Source organism: Bos grunniens, chromosome 20 (assembly GCF_055505025.1).
Source record: "Bos grunniens cultivar Pamir isolate PY7600 chromosome 20, Bosgru_T2T1.0, whole genome shotgun sequence".
In the NCBI taxonomy this organism is placed as follows: domain Eukaryota; kingdom Metazoa; phylum Chordata; class Mammalia; order Artiodactyla; family Bovidae; genus Bos; species Bos grunniens.
Window position 1 is genome coordinate 34,749,987 of NC_141184.1, and position 20,307 is coordinate 34,770,293.

General features: G+C 38.9%; 1 protein-coding gene across 17 annotated transcripts in view; it reads right to left on the reverse strand.

The window, feature by feature from the left end:
- Positions 1 to 20,307, reverse strand: part of CPLANE1 (ciliogenesis and planar polarity effector complex subunit 1) — a 107,120-nt gene that overhangs the window by 38,056 nt on the left and 48,757 nt on the right. For 12 of the 17 annotated variants that reach the window (XM_086361463.1, XM_086361460.1, XM_086361466.1 and 9 more), the window contains 11 exons: positions 18,364 to 18,556; positions 15,178 to 15,471; positions 14,223 to 14,993; positions 12,638 to 12,804; positions 11,238 to 11,370; positions 10,216 to 10,270; positions 4,403 to 4,507; positions 3,291 to 3,356; positions 2,228 to 2,337; positions 1,702 to 1,897; positions 1,333 to 1,482 (listed from right to left, as the gene is read on the reverse strand). In XM_086361463.1, the coding sequence (XP_086217589.1) occupies positions 1,333 to 1,482; positions 1,702 to 1,897; positions 2,228 to 2,337; positions 3,291 to 3,356; positions 4,403 to 4,507; positions 10,216 to 10,270; positions 11,238 to 11,370; positions 12,638 to 12,804; positions 14,223 to 14,993; positions 15,178 to 15,471; positions 18,364 to 18,556 (2,240 nt within the window). Of the gene's footprint in view, positions 1 to 1,332; positions 1,483 to 1,701; positions 1,898 to 2,227; positions 2,338 to 3,290; positions 3,357 to 4,402; positions 4,508 to 10,215; positions 10,271 to 11,237; positions 11,371 to 12,637; positions 12,805 to 14,222; positions 14,994 to 15,177; positions 15,472 to 18,363; positions 18,557 to 20,307 lie in introns of those variants that run through there. The other 5 variants (XM_086361469.1, XM_086361467.1, XM_086361468.1 and 2 more) reach the window with 2 other exon arrangements.

The window sequence follows — 20,307 nt, forward strand, 5'->3', positions numbered from 1 at the left end:
ATAACTATTGGAAAAACCATAGCTCTGACTATCTGGACCTTTGTTGGCAAAGTGAAGTCTCTTATTTGGCAAAGTGATGTCATCTTATTCAGGTTGTCCCAAAGGCAGATCAAACCAAACTCACAGCTTTTGCCCTTCTACCCTCTTTCCTCCTGATTCCCTAGCTCAGGGAACAGCACTATCATTCACCCAGTTTCCCAAGCCAGCTGCCTGAAATGCATTCAAGATTGTCTTTCCTTCAGTTCCAACATGACACCAAAATACTGATGATCCCCCCTGCCAATCATCTCCTCATTCCTACCACCACAGCTTAGCCAAAGCTTTCACAACCCAAGGACACCAAACAGTATGAAAGAAAGTGAAAGTGAAGTCGCTAAATCATGTCCGACTCTTTGTGACCCCATGGACTGTAGCCTACCAGGTTCCACCGTCCATGGGATTTTCCAGGCAAGAGTACTGGAGTGGGGTGCCATTTCCTTCTCCAGGAGATCTTCCCAAACCAGGGATTGAAGCTGGGTCTCCCACATTGTAGGCAGACACTTTACCATCTGAGCCACCAGGGAAATCCCAATCTCTAAATACTTCATTCCTCTCTAACCCAAATTCTACAAAGGCCCCAGAGAGATCTTTTAAAACATAAATCTTATTTATGTTTTAAAATATAAAACATATTGCTCCTTTTCCACCTGAAATCCTTCAGCATTTCTCTAATGCCTTCACCTTAAAAGTTCAAATGTCTTCGAATGAAAGACAATGCCATTGTCTTTCCTAGGCCTTCCTATCTAGCTCTTCTCTTGCTATTTCTTTAAAACAGAAGAACACCAAGCACACTGAACTTTAATTTTCTCAGACTTGGCATCTGAGTCATCATAGGATCTATTCTATCTGTGTGATCTATTCTCTGCAGCTTTCTCTTGCTCAGTCCTACTGTTAAGATGCCATTTAAGTGCCTCTCCCCTACACAGCCTCAGTCCTTCCCAGAGATGGATTAGATGCTGTATGCCCCAACAATCTCATCCTTTTCACCACGATGGCACGCACCATGCCGTCAGGTGCTACGGTCATCTCTTCACTTCCCTGCTTTCCTTCCCCCACATGTGGGCCCACAGCAGAGAGCCGGGTGGCACTCTCTTCTCTGGTCCCTGCATGTTGCCCCTAACGTGATGCTCAGTGAATGAAGAGATGGTCAGCTGAGGCTTACGATGCCTGTCCTACTTGCCTCCATAGAGATTTTGTGAAGATCAAATTATTCAACAAAAAAACCTAAAAAATGTGAATGACTAAACAAATGTATGTAATGATTATATTTCAGTCTCACGGTAGGAAATTCACCTGTGTCCTGCCATACGTCTGATGGTAGAGGTGAGATGACATGAGGCTCCTTCACTTCTGTACTGCCCGCTCTCCAGCTGCTTCCACCCAGACAGGAGGGAGACACTTTCGCAGGTTTGAAAAATAAATCCACAGCGGAATAGGCAGATTCTACCAAGAACATGAAAAGCATACAAAGACTAATTCTAAACTTATAAACAAGGTATTGAGAAGATTAACAGAACATTTCTAAATGTGAATATAAACATCTAAAACTATAGTGGATTTGGAGGAGGAGAACTAAGAGACAAGAGTTGGGATAACAATGCTATATTAAAGAAGTTTTCAAAAATGTTTTAAATTTATTTTAAAAGTAGGACAAATTATTACCTTTACTCTTCAGATTGTCAAGAGCCGGGGGAATAGCATTAGTAACTGAAGCTGCCATGTAATGTAATTCTGCAGAAGACGGGACTTCTAGACAATCACTGTGTGGCTTGATATTATCTGAAGGCTCCTCCTTGACAGGTAATTCCTGTAGATCATCAGCTTCAATGTCAATCACATTTATGTAAGTGTGTCCAACCTGAGCCAAAACATATAAAATCAAAGAGGGTTACATTCCTTTTATTTACATGGCCATTCCACCCTACCCTTACCCAAAAAAAGGTTTAATTCTCAAGGCAGTAAGAGCTTACATGAGCCTAACTTAGGGAAAACTGCAAGAATTCTGTTACAGTCTTAGTTTACAATATCTGGAGGCATAACATTTAAATCTTAAACTAAATTTTGACCTTTCCAACAAATCTACGTAGGTGAGACTTTTTGGCCTTATTTCATCTATACAACTGAATAATGCAGATGACCATGATAAATTTTAGCACACAGGTATTATTAAAACTTTCAAATTTAGTACCATATCAGATGCTGAAGGTGACAGAGGTTTCTCTGATATTTCAGTGGGAAGTCTGAGATTTAGACATATATCTGGAGCCAAAAGTTGAGGAACATTCAAAGTTTCATGTTCTAAAAATCAAGATAGCAAAAAAAAAATTCTGTAATTAGTTCTACATCATTAACTTTGTAAGAACAAGTTAGCAACAAACAACATTAAAAATATTTGTTGAAAATCTAAGTAGAAGTTTCTTTGTATAAATAAAGAAAATTCTATTCTACTCTAGTGGCAAGATTATATTTAATCTAGACTAATTCATAATTGACTGCAGACTGACTACAGTTTTTCTCATATGAATGATTCATAAGAATAAGGAAATATCTAAGTCTTACCAAGAAAATGCTATAATTTCCTTTTTCCGTTTCAGATATATTGTCATTTTTGTTTAACATTTCAATAAAACCAGATTTTAGGAAATTAATCATAGCAAATTTTTTTCTTTCAACACTGCTTCTTGTTGTTTGTTCATTTGGTTAAACAGCTTTATTGAGACATAATTCACCTCCTTTAAAAATGTATAACATATATATATGTATGAGTGTATATACATGTATGTATGTATAAAAATGTATAACTCAAATGTATAACTCAGTGGTTCTTAGTATATATAGAGACCGTAGCTAAATCATACCACTTAAAAAGTTTAATATCTTAATTTTATAGAAGTCATTAGCTTCTTATTCAAAACAATAAAGAAGCCTATCACAATAGGCCAGCAGTCTAACTGTGCTTTTTGTCCTATGACTCTAATCTTATTTCCTAGTGCCATATTTTTAACAGAACATTACTTTCAAATTTCACAAGCAAAATCTAACTCGCTGCAGTACTGGGCACCAAAAACTTGGTGCCAAGGCTTGAATTTAAACCACATGACAAGCATAAAACTAGAAAAATGAAAAACCATGTTATCTCTATTAAATCAATTTTTGGTTTAACTGCTTTTTTATGGGGGGGTGGTAACTCGTCATACAGACATAACCTTTAATTAGTCATGCTGTTCTCAGGAAAAAAAAAGAAATCACACCTGATATGGAAGAAATGACTCGTTGATTTTTATGACATTCGGAAACAACTTCTTGAGAAGCAGCTTCTTGATATCAATGAGGAGATTTGTGACAAAAAAAGAAAACAGAAAAGGGACTTTACAACCATAGAAAAAATTAATTATACAAGCATAGATTTGTTTATATATTGTGCACAAAAAGTCATAGAAAACTAGACAGCTTAAGAATTTAATTTCTTAATTAATAATTTTAATTTTATTACTATTTATATTCTGGGCCTGATCACCTGGATGAATAACAAACTTCCAGCAAATAGCTGCTGACTTTAGAAGACAACAGAGCAGCAAAGTGCTTCTAGGCTTTCTCAGAGATCCATTCAAGAATGTTTCTCAAATGCACACTGAACATTTGTATCAAAAAACATCTTATTAAAAAAACAACCTTATATACACTCAACCTCATTCAGAAAGAAATAAAAACGAAAATAACAGATGCTTTTTATTTTAATCAACTGGATTGGTAAAGGGTAAAAGAGTTATTAGCTAAATCATAGTGATGACCAAAAGAGAGAAAAAAGGTTCTATGCAAGAAGTTACTCACGGAAGCATCATTTGTAGGAGAAAAATACTGGAGGCCACCTAATACATTCATTCATTACATTAATGAAGAAGCTTATCAGGCAACATTCCAAACATGAGTTCCTCCAACATTTATTCCCTCTATTTCTGGTCACAGTTACATATATTCTTCTCACATCAAACCCAGCCTAGTCCTCTTCTTCAAACTCAACTTCAGGAGCCACAAGTTCTGGCCTCTCAATCTTAGGCATGAAATTCTAGTAAAGTCAATTATGGCATAGAGAACCCAAACTAAAAATACTATTTCTACTGATTTATGATGTAGCCCATGGCATTTTTAAACAAGTATCTATTATATTTTAACAAAGCTATCATAAATTCAGTTTAAAATTTGTGAAGTATATACCAGGGTTAGGAACAAAAACCTGGGATGAGAAACTAATATCACATAATTTTAAATTCCCCTTAAATTATTGTTTTGAAAAAAAAAGTAGGCATATATTAAAGGTTAAAAATATATGAATTTTAAAAATTAAAGTAAAATAGCATTTTACCTGGGTCTGTATTTGTACTTGCATCCTGACATTCTTTAGCTTTCTTTTTTACAGAGGCCATGAAATGCAATCCAGCAGAAGTATTAATGTCATCTTGGAGCTTTTCTTAAACATAACAACAGAACATTGGATACAAGCATTGAGAAGCCAATATATCACCAGGAGCCAAGAAACAGAGTACCTCCTTCAAGGGAGGTGAGGTACGCAGTGTCAAGATGTTATCAAAGTGCACTTTCTGAGTGAAGTGGTATCTAAGTTGACCCTCACAGACAGTTCAACGGAATCAAAATCAAAATTGTCAAAGACTCTGTATGCCCAGGCTAGACACCTATCATTCTGGCTGATGAAGATCCAGTAGAAGTTGTTAGGCAGGGAAATGATATGGTGAGACTGCTGCTGCTGCTGCGGACACGCTTCAGTCGGGTCTGACTCTGTGCGACTCCATAGACAGCAGTCCACCAGGCTCCCCCGTCCCTGGGATTCTCCAGCAAGAATACTGGAGTGGACTGCCATTTCCTTCTAGACTAGTGCTCTAGAAAAACCACCCCAGCCAGTGTGTGAAAAATAATTTAAGTGGATAAAATTAAAGAAAGGCAATCTTTCTTTATTGAGGCTGCTGCAGCAGTTCAAATACACATCCAATAATGGTGAGGAATAACAGGGAGAGGATAAATTTAAGAATTATAAAGAAAGTAAAAAAATAAGGGAAAAAGTAAGAAAGAAAGAACTAGCTACTGACTGGATGAGATGGGGAGGGGAAAGCAGAATTCAGAACAGCGTGTGTTCTGGGGTTTAGTTGGCAGTGACACAAATGGAGACAGAGATCACAGGAGGACAAACCAGCTGGTGGGGGAGGGATAATGAATTCAGACTAGAGGTAATTTCTATCCTGGAGGAAAAGATTGACAGGAAGTAGAATCAAAGTCCGAACACTATTATGGAAGTCTCGGTTTAGAAGAGGATTTTCCTGGGACATCACCCAGGGAGTCTAAATAGAATGAAAGAGTATCAATGATGGCACATGGCAGTATAATGAAAAATATGTATATTCGGTCTTTGTCCTTGATTCCACACACGGAATTCCTTAAGCCCTTGGAAGTGCCAGAGCGGGAGGAGCATGTTTTGTTATTCATGATGAGCCCCTTTTGATTGTATCTGCCTTTGGGCTAATGAGGTGACCCTGCAGGCCCCTAGACAGTTTCAGGAAGGGTGCTGCTCACCACAGAAATGACCTATCAGCCCTGCCCCACACCCACCTCCAGGGAAGGGAGAGCAACTGGAATCTGATCTTTCCATGTAGTGAGAGTTCAGGAAAAAACCTGAGACAACAAGGCTGAGGGGACTTCTAAGTTGATGAGTAAGTGGATGTGTTAGAAGGGTGGTGTACCAGAAAAGGAGTGGGACCTCTGTGTCCTCAAACCCCCATACCTTGCCCTAAGCATCTCTCCCATTTGGCTTTTCCCAAGTTGTAGCCTTTAAAATGAAACTGTAATCACAGCTAAAGCGCTTTTCCAAGTTCTGGAGTTGTTCTAGAGAATTAGTAAACCTGTGGTGGGCGGGGGGGTGGCACGGCCATGGGAATTCCTGAATTTACATTTGATCAGACAAAACTGTAGGTTTTGGGGGAACCTTGTTTGCAGCTGACATCTAAAGAAAATAGGGAGTCTTTGGGGACTGATCCCCTGACCTGTGGGGTCTATGCGACTCTTGGTTGCCAGTAGTCTCAGAATGGAATCGAATTATAGAACTTACAGCTGGTGTCAGAGAATTCTTGCTATGTGGCATAACATACTACATATTCACTGGAGTACTACAGTGAAAGTGAAAGCTGCTCAGTCTTTGCGACCCTATGGACTTAGTCCATAGAATTCTCCAGGCAGAATACTGTAGTGGGTAGCCTTTCCCTTCTCCAGGGTATCCTCCCAACCCAGGGATCCAACCCAGGTCTCCCACATTGCAGGCAGATTCTTTATCAGTTGAGCCACAGAGGAAGCCCAAAAATACTGGAGTGGGTAGCCTATCCCTTCTCCAGCAGATCTTCCTGACAGGAATCAAACCGTGGTTTCCTGCATCGCAGGAGGATTCTTCACCAACTGAGCTATGAGGGAAGCAGTTTAGTTCAGTTTAGTTAGTTCAGTTCGACTCTTTGCGATCCCATGAATCGCAGCAGCCAGGCCTCCCTGTCCATCACCAAATCCCGGAGTTCACTCAAACTCACGTCCATCAAGTCTGTGATGCCATCCAGCCATCTCATCCTCTGTCGTCCCCTTTTCCTCCTGCCTCCTCCCAGCATCAGAGTCTTTTCCAATGAGTCAACTCTTCGCATGAGGCGGCCAAAGTACTGGAGTTTCAGCTTTAGCATCATTCCTTCCAAAGAAATCCCAGGGCTGATCTCCTTCAGAATGGACTGGTTGGATCTCCTTGCAGTCCAAGGGACTCTCAAGAGTCTTCTCCAACACCACAGTTCAAAAGCATCAATTCTTCAGCACTCAGCTTTCTTTACAGTCCAACTCTCACATCCATACATGACCACAGGAAAAACCATAGCCTTGACTAGACAGACCTTTGTTGGCAAAGTAATGTCTCTGCTTTTCAATATGCTATCTAGGTTGGTCATAACTTTTCTTCCAAGGAGTAAGCGTCTTTTAATTTCATGGCTGCAGTCACCATCTGCAGTGATTTTGGAGCCCAAAAAGATAAAGTCTGACACTGTTTCCACTGTTTCCCCATCTATTTCCCATGAAGTGATGGGACCAGATGCCATGATCTTCATTTTCTGAATGTTGAGCTTTAAGCCAGCTTTTTCACTCTCCTCTTTCACTTTCATCGAGAGGCTTTTCAGTTCCTCTTCACTTTCTGCCATAAGGGTGGTGTCATCTGCATATCTGAGGTTATTGATATTTCTCTTGGCAATCTTGATTCCAGCTTGTGCTTCTTCCAGCCCAGCGTTTCTCATGATGTACTCTGCATATAAGTTAAATAAGCAGGGTAACAATATGCAGCCTTGACATACTCCTTTTCCTATTTGGAACCAGTCTGTTGTTCCATGTCCAGTTCTAACTGTTGCTTCCTGACCTGCATATAGGTTTCTCAAGAGGCAGGTTAGGTGGTCTGGTATTCCCATCTCTTTCAGAATTTTCCACAGTTTACTGTGATCCACACAGTCAAAGGCTTTGGCATAGTCAATAAAGTAGAAATAGATGTTCTTCTGGAACTCTCTTGCTTTTTCGATGATCCACCGGATGTTGGCTATTTGATCTCTGGTTCCTCTGCCTTTTCTAAATCCAGCTTGAACATCTGGAAGTTCACGGTTCATGTATTGCTGAAGCCTGGCTTGGAGAATTTTGAGCATTACTTTACTAGCGTGTGAGATGAGTGCAATTGTGTGATAGTTTGAGCATTCTTTGGCATTGCCTTTCTTTGAGATTGGAATGAAAACTGACCTTTTCCAGTCCTGTGGCCACTGCTGAGTTTTCCAAATCTGCTGGCATATTGAATGCAGCACTTTCACAGCATCATCTTTCAGGATTTGAAACAGCTCAACTGGAATTCCATCACCTCTACTAGCTTTGTTCGTAGTGATGCTTTCTAAGGCCCACTTGACTTCACATTCCAGGATGTCTGGCTCTAAGTGAGTGATCATACCATCATGATTATCTTGGTCATGAAGATCTTTTTTTGTACATTTCTTCTGTGTATTCTTGCCACCTCTTCTTAATATCTTCTGCTTCTGTTAGGTCCATACTGTTTCTGTCCTTTATCGAGCCCATGTTTGCATGAAGCTGTGGAAGAATATCTAGTGATATGGGAAGATATATACCTTAATGCTGTTTTTGTTTGGTCACTAAGTCATGTCTGACTCTTGTGACCCCATGTACTACAGCCCATCAGGCTCCTCTGTCCATAGGATTTCCCAGGCAAGAATACTGGAGTGGACAGCCATTCCCATCTCCAGGGGATCTTCGTGACCCAGGGATCATATTTGTGTCACCTGCATTTGCAGGCGGATTCTTTACCACTGAGCCACCAGGGACGCCCAAATACCTTAATACTAGTATGTAAAAACAAGTAAGTTATAAACAACCAGAGGAGGTATTATTTATATATATAAAGATATATAGGGCTTCCCTGGTGGCTCAGTGATAAAGAATCTATCTGCAATGCAGGAAACCTGGATTCGATCCCTGGATCAGGAAGATCCCCTTGAGGAGGAAATTGCAATGCACTCCAGTATTCTTGCTTGGGAAATCCCATGGACAGGGGAGCCTGGTGGGCTAGGTCCATGGAGTCGCAAAAAAGTCAGACACGACTTAAGACACTAACACTGTCTTTTATATGGATAGATATAGATATATATTTATAGATACATGTGAGTACAGATATTTCGAAAATAAACCCCAAAGAATACTATTTGCATTTTCTAAATTTTCTCTGGTTAATACATAGTATTACCTTTGTAAAGACAAAGAATGTTATTAAGAATGAAAGAGAACAGGGTTTTAAGACAAGAGAATGGGGAGCAAGAACACCAGACGGATTGGGAAGCTGAGAGATGCAAGCCATGCAGGTAAGGAGATGACGGCTCAGCACACAGAGGCCTGATGCTGGGCTGAGGCACCGAGGAATGGAGGGAGCACCAGATCAAGGGTCAAGTGAAGGAATGGGCTAACAGACATGAGGTGACTTCCAAGGTAAAAATCTTGACCAATCAAATGAATGGTCATATCATTAATAGGAAAATGCCAGTTTAAAATCTGACTTTTTTGCTTTTTGCGTGGCTTGCAGGATCTCAGTTCGCAGTCAGGGACTGAAGTTGGCCATGGCAATGAAAGTTCAGAATCCTAACCATGAGGTCACCAGGTAATTCTTGTGGACACGCTAAATTTAAGGAGAAAGTAGCAAAGAAAGATGACACAGGGTAGGTGTGTATCTGAGTGTCACCAAAATAATTTAAAAGCTGAAGTTGTGACAGTGAATAAGCCTAGAGGCACAAGAGCATTTGTGTGTACATGTGTGAAAAACACTGGGGAGAAAGCCTTGGGGGAACACATACATTCAAAGGTAAGAAATGAATCGATCAATTCAAGAAGGAAAAGAATTTACAATGTATAAACAAGTCCTCTTCTGTGAACTAATTCCTTTAATGTATATGTATTTTCTATGATTAGTTTGACTCCAGGCATTTTCTCCCATAGTTTCCTTTTGGGCCTCATATATCAGTATCTTATTTGAGATTCTAACTAATTACATTGCTCTACTATAGGGGCTGATAAACTCTTTCTGTAAAGGGCCAGATAACAAATCTTTAGGCTTTGTGAACCATATAGTCCCTTTTGCAACAAATGAACCCTGCTGCAATGTGAAAGCTGTCATAGACAATATCTAAATAAATGGGCATCAATTAAACTTGATTTACAAAAACAAGTGTGGGCAACCCACAGTATTTTTGCCTAGAGAATTCCATGGACAGAGGAGCCTGGCGAGCTACAGTTCATGGGTTCTCAAAGAGTTGGACACGACTGAGCGAGTAACACACACACACACACAACGGAAACTAACACAACATTGTAAATCAACTGTAGTCCCACATAAAATAAAAGTTAAAAAAAAAAACAAAACAGGTGTGGTCCAGGTCTGGCCTTTGGGTCACAGTCTATCAACCACTGCGGTAATGGATAACACAGCAAAACACACACACACACACACCATCCTGTCAAAGACAACATGAAAATCACTTGGTCTCATAAACACATTTTTAGAAAGCTGATTTGAACTCTGAATGGAGACATAACATTAGTCATGCATATACATACCAAAAGGAATGTCAAAGTCTTCCAAAGGCCAGGAACCATCATGTTCTTGTTGCTCCTAAATGAACCCCAAATGATCAATTTATGACTAACTCAAAGACATATATTATTTTGAAAAAAATATTCAATAGCTATGAGGAATGTTGATTTGGGCGGGGGTGTTTAGTTTCAAATCTTATAACTCTAGAAATACTTATTCTATCAAAGTAATTCCACAGGTGTTCACAAAATTCACAGATCAAGCAACAAAAAAGAGCATTACCAATTTAATGCAGTTACTAAATTACAATATGCAATTTTCTCCTGCAGACTAGCTTTAACTCTCAAATAGTATCAAAACTATTCAAGGACTCAACACTTTACTAAGTGCACCAGACACGTTCTTGAGGACTCACTGAAAAAGGGTGCTAAGATTCAAGTAAACAAAACTATTTCTGTTGTATTTAATCTCTTGTTGCATATATAGGTAAACAGTCACCAAATTTAGAAGGAATGTTTGCAAAGATCTGACATAAAATAGAGGCTGTATAAAAAAACCTATGTTGGGGAAACCTTGGAGGCATCTCAAAGAGGTGGGTGGGTGAAGCTATCACAGGATAAACCCACAATATGCATTAAGATGTCCCAGAAAAAAGTCAGAGTGATTTAAAATACAAAGTCACATAAGCAGATGCTCTAAACTACAGTTTTTGATTCGCCAACAAGTTTCTTTTCATATTCATAACTTTGTGTCTATCCTGTATGGAGGGATACACTCAGGACTTTTGTATTTAATGATGTTAACACATTATTGACCAGGGGATTCTTGCAGAAACCAATGCCTGTGGCCAGCGACTTGTTATGTAAGTAAATATTCAAACGTCTCTGGTCAATAATGTTTGGGTAACATAAAAGTGTTAATACACCTCTGGTCAATATGTTGTTAAGATCCTCCCAGTCACAATCAGACGACTAAATAAACCACAGACATTCTGAACTCTGTGTACACGCAGACCAGGGAAGAATGCATTGTAGTTTTTCTGTACCTTGGGTTTCACAACTACTTCTGAATCATTATCATTAATGATGATATTCTCCGGTTGGAAAGTCACACTTGGTTTTCTCCTTAATTTCTCTGATCTTTCTTCTTGCAGTTCTTTTTCAGCTCGTCGTCTTTGTCTGTTAAAAATCACAGTGTAAAGCCTATTTTTACTATTTTAGGAACATCAGTTTTTCATCTGTATCATGCTATATAGGAAGACAGTTATGAAAATTATGTCAATAGATTATTTTCAGTGGCATTTAATTAAATTAGCAAGATATTCTGCTAGAATAAATACAAGCAAAAGTCAGGGACACAAGAAAGTTATTTCTAGTTCCTCTACTACTGAACTGACTTATCTGTTAGTCATGGGAAACTCAGGTTAGAGTTACACATTTCAGGTAATTTTCAAATTCTCTTTTTTGCAGATTTGAAGCTGGCCCTGGAAACCCTATTAGATACCACCATTGACCTATTTAAAGAAGTCAGGCAAACTCAGGCTCCAAGGAGGGAACCCCAGGGAGGAGAAACGAAGGCCCAAAAAGCTACAGGGAAAACTTACTTTGAAGAGGGTTTACTTAGAAAATATGGAAGGAAAGAACCATCTGGAAAGAGAGCGCTGGTAGTAGATTTTAGGGCCTGATAAACATGAAATTTTAAAAATTTCTATACTAAGTAAAAATCCACCATGAATACATGTCTTGAACATCCATTATGAATGAAACACTATATATGCTCTTCATGAAAAGTCACGGCCTTGCTTTTCACATGCACATTTCTTAGTGCCCTGAAACAATTCACACCACTGTGCTCTGTATAAGTCTGTATGGTAAGATGAATAACAATAAACGTTATGTCAGTGTATTGAATAGTATATAGAATATTTCATGATACCAAATATTTGCTGCAAAAGATGACTTCCCATCCTATTAAAGAAAAAGGTAAAAGAAACCTCCAGCCTACTGAATGCCAGGAAAGAATTCCTTCAGTTCAGTTCAGTCGCTCAGTCATGTCCGACTCTTTGCAACCCCATGAATTACAGCACGCCAGGTCTCCCTGTCCATCACCAACTCCCGGACTTCACTCAGACTCACATCCATCGAGTCAGTGATGCCATCCAGTCATCTCATCCTCTGTCGTCCCCTTCTCCTCCTGCCCCCAATCCCTCCCAGCTAGCATGTAAAAAATACTAGTATTTGTCTCTCACATTATAGGAATTTTTCTCATCACAAGATGTATTCAAATGCATGATACTTGACAAGGAAACTGAATATGCAATTGTGCATAGGCTGAGAGGTTGAACCAGATAATTTCCATCTATTTAACTGTATTGTTGTCACTAATAATAAACTTGTCGGTATGTCTGCAGGTATACGCTCAAATAAAATTTCACTTAAAACTTGCCTTTTTCTACTGTCCTTCCCTTGTCTCAATTCAGATGATTCTATTTTGACCTTCAGAAGCTGGAGATGTCCAGGATCACCTTGTTCAAAGAAATTATGTGTCAAGTTCTGTTGCCTTTGTTTAAATGCAATGAGGTTTTCAAGTGGAATAAGTTGTGGTTTTTGGTACTATAGAAGAGAAACAAAAGGACAGTAATTTAAAATTACAAACATGTCAATTAGACAACATGTTAATAAAAACTGAGAGAAAAGTTTGTTTAAACTAAGATGTACAAGTGACAGAACACGTCAGAGTTAACAAGTATGAGAAGTGTCCAGATCTTAACGTATAAATGATTTTAGAAATCATTTCTGAAACTTTCTACTGAATCAGAAATCTTTCTAGAAGTCCTCATTTTCTTAATTTCTTTTTCATATTAAGAATCTTCTTACAATTACAAATTAAGTTAAATAATGCCTAGCTTCGGTTTAAAATTCTTTGGAACTGGGATGATGCACAGGGGTGGAGATTATGGATGGAACAGATAAGCGATACGTTGGTAACAACTGTTGCTGGGTGATGGTATAACTTGGGGGTTTATTATACTATTCTAATTTTTAAAAAAAGTCTTTAAAACCTTCCAAAAACATATACTTCTCTACTCCTTCAATTCTTTCCTTTTGTTCATAATATGTTCAGAAGAAAAGGAGGCATGATAACTATTTTTTCTAAGGAATGACCACTTCTTTTCCCACTGCCATTTTAGAATCTTAGAAGGGTACCAGAGAATGAATCACTCAACTATACTGACTTAACAGAAGTAGAATCCGAACAGTCTGAATCTCATTAATCAAAGGTTACAACTTTAAACAGGACTTGGTGGGTTTATAAAGATTTAATCTTTGTGTTTTTTAAGTATTTAAAAAAAGAAACATTTTTTTAATAAGTAAAACTACTTACAGATCTGGGTCTATTTAACAATTTTAACCTGTAATAGATTTGAAGGAAATCATATTACAATTGCTAGGAACCTCAAACAATGCTCTCTCTCACTCTAGACAGAAACACACTCATACATACACTCCCCTACATGTATAAATAAGAATACTGGTCATATTATTTTACTTATTTCTTCTCTGAGCAGGATCTCAGACTTATCTATGAAAGAGTCTAGAAAACTCTGGTACTGATGTACAAGAAAGACCTAAAACCTCTGTGCGTGCTTAATTGCTTCACCAGTGTCCAACTCTGCGATCTCATGGACTGTAGCCCACCAGGCTCCTCTGTCCGTGGAATTCTCCAGGCAAGAATACTGGAGTGGGTTGCCATTTCCTTCTCCAGGGGATCTTCCCGACCCAGGGATCAAACCCATGTGTCTTATGTCTCCTGCATTGGCAGGCAGGTTCTTTACCACTAGTGCTACCTGGGAAGCCCTAAAACCTTTAAGATATCCAATTATTATTTTAAATCAAATCTGTATACTATTTCCAATAACAAAAGCATTATTTTTTGAAAAATAAATGTGTTAGAACTTTTCACTGAGTATACATTTGTGCTATGAAAAATGCAGGAATGTGCTTTTGCAACACTCTGCAAAAATCATTACCATATTTTCTGGGCCTAGACATGAATGAAGTAGTGATAATCGTGGGCATTTTCTTTCTTCTGCCATGGTTCTAATAGGTATTGGTGGAATTGTAACGGATACTCTTGAGGCAGAAGAAAACATGTAAGGAGGTTTAAGTTGCAGGTGCAATAAAGGAAGTCCAGAGGAATTCTGAGAAGATATCTCAAAAGGTCCTGGTTTAACATCAAAAATTTTTTCTGGTTTCATAAATGTTGTAGAGTCCTGTTGAGGTGTCAAGTTTTCTTGTCCAACACACTGATCCAAGTTCATGTGCTTTGGGATTTCTTTAATTATTGTTTCTGCCCATTTTTTCGGCTCAACTGCTTTTTTCATGGCCTCAGTATTATACTGGCTCAGATTCAAATGGGACACTGAAGTAGTGGCCATTGCTGTCTTTGGCAAAGGAGGCTGTAAGAAATCAGATAATCCCCAAGCCTCTCTAGGCTGTGGCAGAGGACTGAAGGGAACTTGAGGAACTCTTTCTGTGTGGAAGGAAATGGGCTTAAATTCAGGCTTGGGCTGAAATTGAAGCAAAGGGAAACCATCACTAGGTCTGGAAGTATTTGCAGTGGGGATAAGTCTAGGTGTCTTTGGAATGGCAGAAGATGTGGACAAAAGGTGGAGGTGAGTGTTTCCAGCAGGGACTGGAGACAAAGAAGTGGTTGGTAAGCTGTGAGATGCTGGAGTTAGTCCTCTGTTCTGGGGCTGACCTTCTGATTGACAAAAAGGAACACTCCCGTGTGGAACATTCTGGAAGAGAAAGGAAAAACTATGATGTAACTTTAAAATATATTACAAACTCCTTATTTTGTAAATACTGTTCAATATGTTTTAGAGTGGGCAGAATATAATAACTACTAAATAACTCATTTATTCAAATAACTAACCACTGAAACTATGAGGAAAACTTCAGTGGTATTTTAAAATGCATTACCTCGAAGTTTCCATTACTGTTTTCATTGGATTGCACAATTTCTTTATGGCAGTGTGGGATGTTCTTGCCAGGCTCTCTGGCACACTCTCCCATGGGTTGTGGTTTAATGAAAAATCTCTCCTTCAGATTTCTACTGGTGTCTCCAACATCATTACTCCCTCTCGTGGGGTTTGATCCTTGGCTTCCCACCAAATGCACAGACTGGGACTGTTGTAGAAGTTGATGCATATCTGGGAGGTTAGCAAAGGATGATCCTACTATTTGCATTAGGCTCATGAAGTTAATCTGTTGCAGCTAGAATAAAATAAAAATTATAGAAACATCTTAAACTCTAATGAAAAGATCCAAAGAAGCAACAATTATCTGAGTATTCCAAAATAGTCATACTTCCATCTTAGTATCTGTCACAACCATAAGTGCTGAGTATGAAGCATAGCTGGGAGAGATCTAAAAAAAAAGGAAAAGAATAGCTTCCTGTCTTCAAGGAGTCAGCTAGGACTATGAACTCATAATGCGACTTGAGACCATCTGTGAAGCAGTTTACATAAATATCCCAGGGATCATAAAGGAGTGAGCTGATGGAGCAGGTGAGGACAACTAGACTGCCTAAATTTTTTTAATTTTTATTTATTTTGTGGGTGAGGATAATTAAATAAGAATTCCTAAATGGGTGTGTGAACAGGTTTTCACGAATGAAAAAAGTAGAGATCAGGAAACAGGTGCAGAGTAAGGAATTCCTGTGAAACGGCTATTCGAGTGAAAGGCAAAGGTATGCACAATGCTTGACAAACCTCGCACAATGGAATCACTTGAGGAGCAGTTAAAAAAGCCCCATGGCCAGGTCTCACCCCATGCCAATCAAATCAGAGCATCCGGGGGATGTGAGCCAGGATGAGTAGTTTTTAGGATGATGAGGTGACTTCAATGTGCAGAAAAGCTTTCGGATCACTAGTACACACACTGGCTTGGATGGAGCAGGAAATTTACAGCTAATGAGAAGAGAGGCTAGCATAGTGGTTCCCCAGCTGCAGCATGCGTCAACGTCATCTGAGGACTTGCACTCTTTGATGAGCACCATCCCCAGAGTTTGATTCCAATCGGTCTGGGATGGGGGCCTGACAACCTGTGTGTCAAATATCTAAGTGATGCTGATGCTAAGGGTTCAGAGCCCACACTCTGAGAACCACTGGACTTGGGAGAGTATGGTGGGAAAAGAGGGAAGAGAAAAGCTGTACTTTATAAAACAAGCCAAGAAGGAAACCCTACAGGCCTTTTTTTTTTTTTTAATTTAGGTTCCCCAGACTTATAGACATGGGGCAGTTGGGGGAGGAAAGAGAGGGTGGGATGAATGGAGAGAGTAACACGGAAATATATACATTACCATAAGTAAACTAGATAGCCAATGGGAATTTGCTGTATGACCAGGGAACTCAAACCCAGGCTCTGTAACAACCTAGGGGCGTGGAATGGGGTGGGAGGTTCAAGAGGGAGGAGACATAGGTACATCCATGGCTGATTCATGTTGATGTATGACAGAAACCAATACAATATTGTAAAGCAATTACCCTTCAATTAAAAACAAATTTAATAAAAAAATGGAGGTTCCCTTCAATTATAAAAGAAATACATGCTTATTACAAAAAAAGAAGCATAAGAAAGAAAATAAAAAATGACACATAATCCTAGTCCCAAAGATAACTAGTATTAATATTTTTAGCATGTCTCCTTTTACTCTTTGTATTTTAACACACGATTGATATCATAGAGTATATAAATCCGTACCTGAAATTCATTGAAGATTTTTAGAACAGAAAAGTAACAGTATTAGAACAATATCTGGAGAAGATCTCAGAAATGCATATTTAAGACAATAGAAGTATGAAGTTCTAAGAATCTAAGGTTGGTGACAGTTACAGAAATAGCAAATATGGAGAAGGAAATGGCAACCCACTCCAGTATTCTTCCTTGGAAAAATGCACGGACAGAGAAGCCTGGCGGGCTGCAGTCTATGGGGTTACATGACTGAGCACTCACACATGAGGAGGATGGAGGAAGGCGGGTTGGTAGCAATAAACTGGTAAAACCAAAAGAAAAAGAAAAAGAAATAGACATACGACGTAGGCAAAAGAATGAAGAAAACACTGAACATGCACAGTGAAAGAGGGAAAGATGACTCTCTAAGACAGTGACTCTTAATCTTTTGTGTGTATCAGAATTACCTCGAGAATTTGTTAAATATGCAGGGCAGTGACCGGCAAAGACTCTAGGTAATCCAGAAAACAAGTGTGACAAATGCCTCTAAAACTTTAAGCAGGGGACTTGCTGGCAGTCCAGTGGTTGGGGCTCTGTGCTTCCACTGCAGGGGGCATGGGTTCAAGCTCTGGTCAGGGATCTAAGATTCCACATGCAGTTTGGGCAATAAATAAAAAATAATATGTGAAAATCAGAAACAAAAAATTAAACTTTAACCTGGTAAAATAGGTGATGCTACTAAAAAGAAAAGGGAAATAAGAGACTCAGAAGAATAAGAATAAAATCAGTTTCAAGAAGTTCCATGGGATGGTGGAGCATGCTGAAAACGTCTGTTATTGGGGCCCATAAATTCAAAGAGAAAATTAGCGCCCAGAATTGCCAGTACAGAAATGATACACTGCATCACACAGAAAGGTATGAAAGTGAATGTAGAATACATGAAGAAAAGAAAAGACGTGAGGGGAATTAATGTATAAGGAATACAACAGAAAAGGGAAAGGGAAATAATTTTAAAATTGTTGGTAGAGAGAGAAAAGGATACCAGATGAGAAAAAGATGACGGAAGGCAAAGTGAACAACACTTTAAATGCAGGTGACAATTTCAAGCCAAATATGACGTGACAGGCTGTGTCAGAATATAAGCTTCAGATAACTTTGAGCAGGGGTTGGCTGGTCTGTTCAGCCACCTCACTTTTGTCAGCAGCTCTGGATTCCCAAGAGCTCAGAAAAAAGAAGTCATCAGGAAAAGTAGGGAACACAGTGGAGACTCTAGGCCCTAGAATTAGGACTTCTGAATAACAAAGGAAAAGTGCCCAAAGCACGGAAACCCTGTGATTTAATTTTAACTCGTCAGATTCCGGAAGTTTGTTCGTATTTTAAAACCTAATGTATATACCATGTGTGACTTGCTTGGTTAAACGGAGATGTGCTTACCTGAACTAATTTAAACATTTCATCTTGGAGCATCTGCCTAACAGAATCGGAAGACTGTGATAACTGAGCCCTGGGTTCACTTCTCTGGGTTGGCTGAGCTGTTGGTCCAGGTGTTTGTGAAGCCACTGTGACTCCATTTGATGCCAAAGGTGGAGCTGAGGAAGATTTATCTTTACATGCAGAGACTGGAGTACTATGTGGAAGCATATAAATAAAAAGCACACATTAACCAAGAAAAAAAACCACATGGTGTTTATGAGCTGAGTATTTTGATCCTACTTTTTTATTCTATTTTAAAAGCTTTCTGGAAGTTTTCAGGAAATTTAAACCCTAAAGCCTATCTCACTGTATCCCTCAGCCCCCAGACACATTTGTCATCAGCAGAGCTGTTCATCCGAATGCTGTAACTAAGGGACATGTGATGTCTAGCCAGCCACGGCCCCGCCCTGTGGTGGTACAATGCCCAGGACAGCTCACGCATTTATTTTACTTGCCGGGTCCCTGTAGGCATCTGAGTTTGAGACCTGTGCAATCGTTCTGATTAGCTGGACAGACGATGTCATTTGACTTAGGAATATATCTCTTGGATTAAATTTAAAGATCCAAAGTGGATTTAAAGAAAACTGTGGAAAGTATGGGTTAAGAAATACGTTTAATTCTGGGCTTCCCTGGTGGCTCAGTGGTAAAGAATCCACTTGCCAATGCAGGAGACACAGGTTGGAACCCTGACCCAGGAAGAGCCCACATGCCACGGAGCAACTGTGCCCGTGTGCCACATCCATCGAGCCTGTGCTCGAGAGCCTGGGAAGCACAACTTCCAAGCGCACGCGCCCTAGAGCCTGTGAAGTCAGCGCAATGAGAAGCCTGAGCGTCACAACCAAAGACTAGCCCCCACTTGCTGCATCCAGAGGAAAGTTCGCACAGCAACGAAGAACCAGCATGGCCAAAAATAAATAAATGTATTTCTAAAAATATGTTTAATTCTAACATGGGTAGGGCAAACTCCTGCTGTTCTTCAATAAACGTGAACCAATAGTATTGTGAATATTTCATTTCCAAACAAATCAGAGAGTTTACAGTAATAACTACATCCTAACAAAAAAATGCTCATTTAGAAATAAAAATTAAAAGTCAAAGTAAGTTTTTGTTTTAATAAAATGATTTTTTGAGGATGAGTCCTTAAAACACAAGAAGTATTCAATGTTTTATAAGTAAATCAATGTAGGGAGCACGTAATATCATGTCCAAATGAACTGATCACTGTCTCTAAAAAGAAAATAACATATTAAACTGTGTTTAGATTTATTTGGATTTACACTCATTCCCTTCTAGCAATAATATGAGCCTTTTTATTAAGCATGTGCTCGATAACAGAATTCTATTTGGGAGATCCATGAAGAACAGACATTACAACTTACTTGCCTGTTTTAACACAACTTTATTGGCCATTGCTTTTTAATAAGTAGCAAGGAGATAAATTTTAATTATGGAGAATTTTTCTAAAGCAAATTTATGCTGTATCATTCTCTGATTTCAACACCATTTATATACTTCAACCACTGGAAAAGAAATTCAAAAGATAAACTGGATGACTATTCTCTGAGAGAATTAAAGGCATTTGATATTTCATGAGAAATCTGCTGAAGGCTGAACATGAGCAAGAACTATCTCTTTCAATAACATACCTATGACTTCTCTTTTTCGGAAGAGACTTGTTCTAAAATAGTTCCTGCATATCTTTAAAACACAACTGTTACAGGAAAATCTTTCAATGAGAAACGTAAAGTTGTCAGAAATGGATACCTATTTTGATCTTTCAAAGCATAATGTTGATTTCATTTTACTTAGTTTTTGGTCAAGATGTTTAGTAATTGTTTCAAAATGGTACAGCAGGCAAAGTTTTTTTCTCTTTTCTATTTGTAATTATATCAGAATGGTACAGTA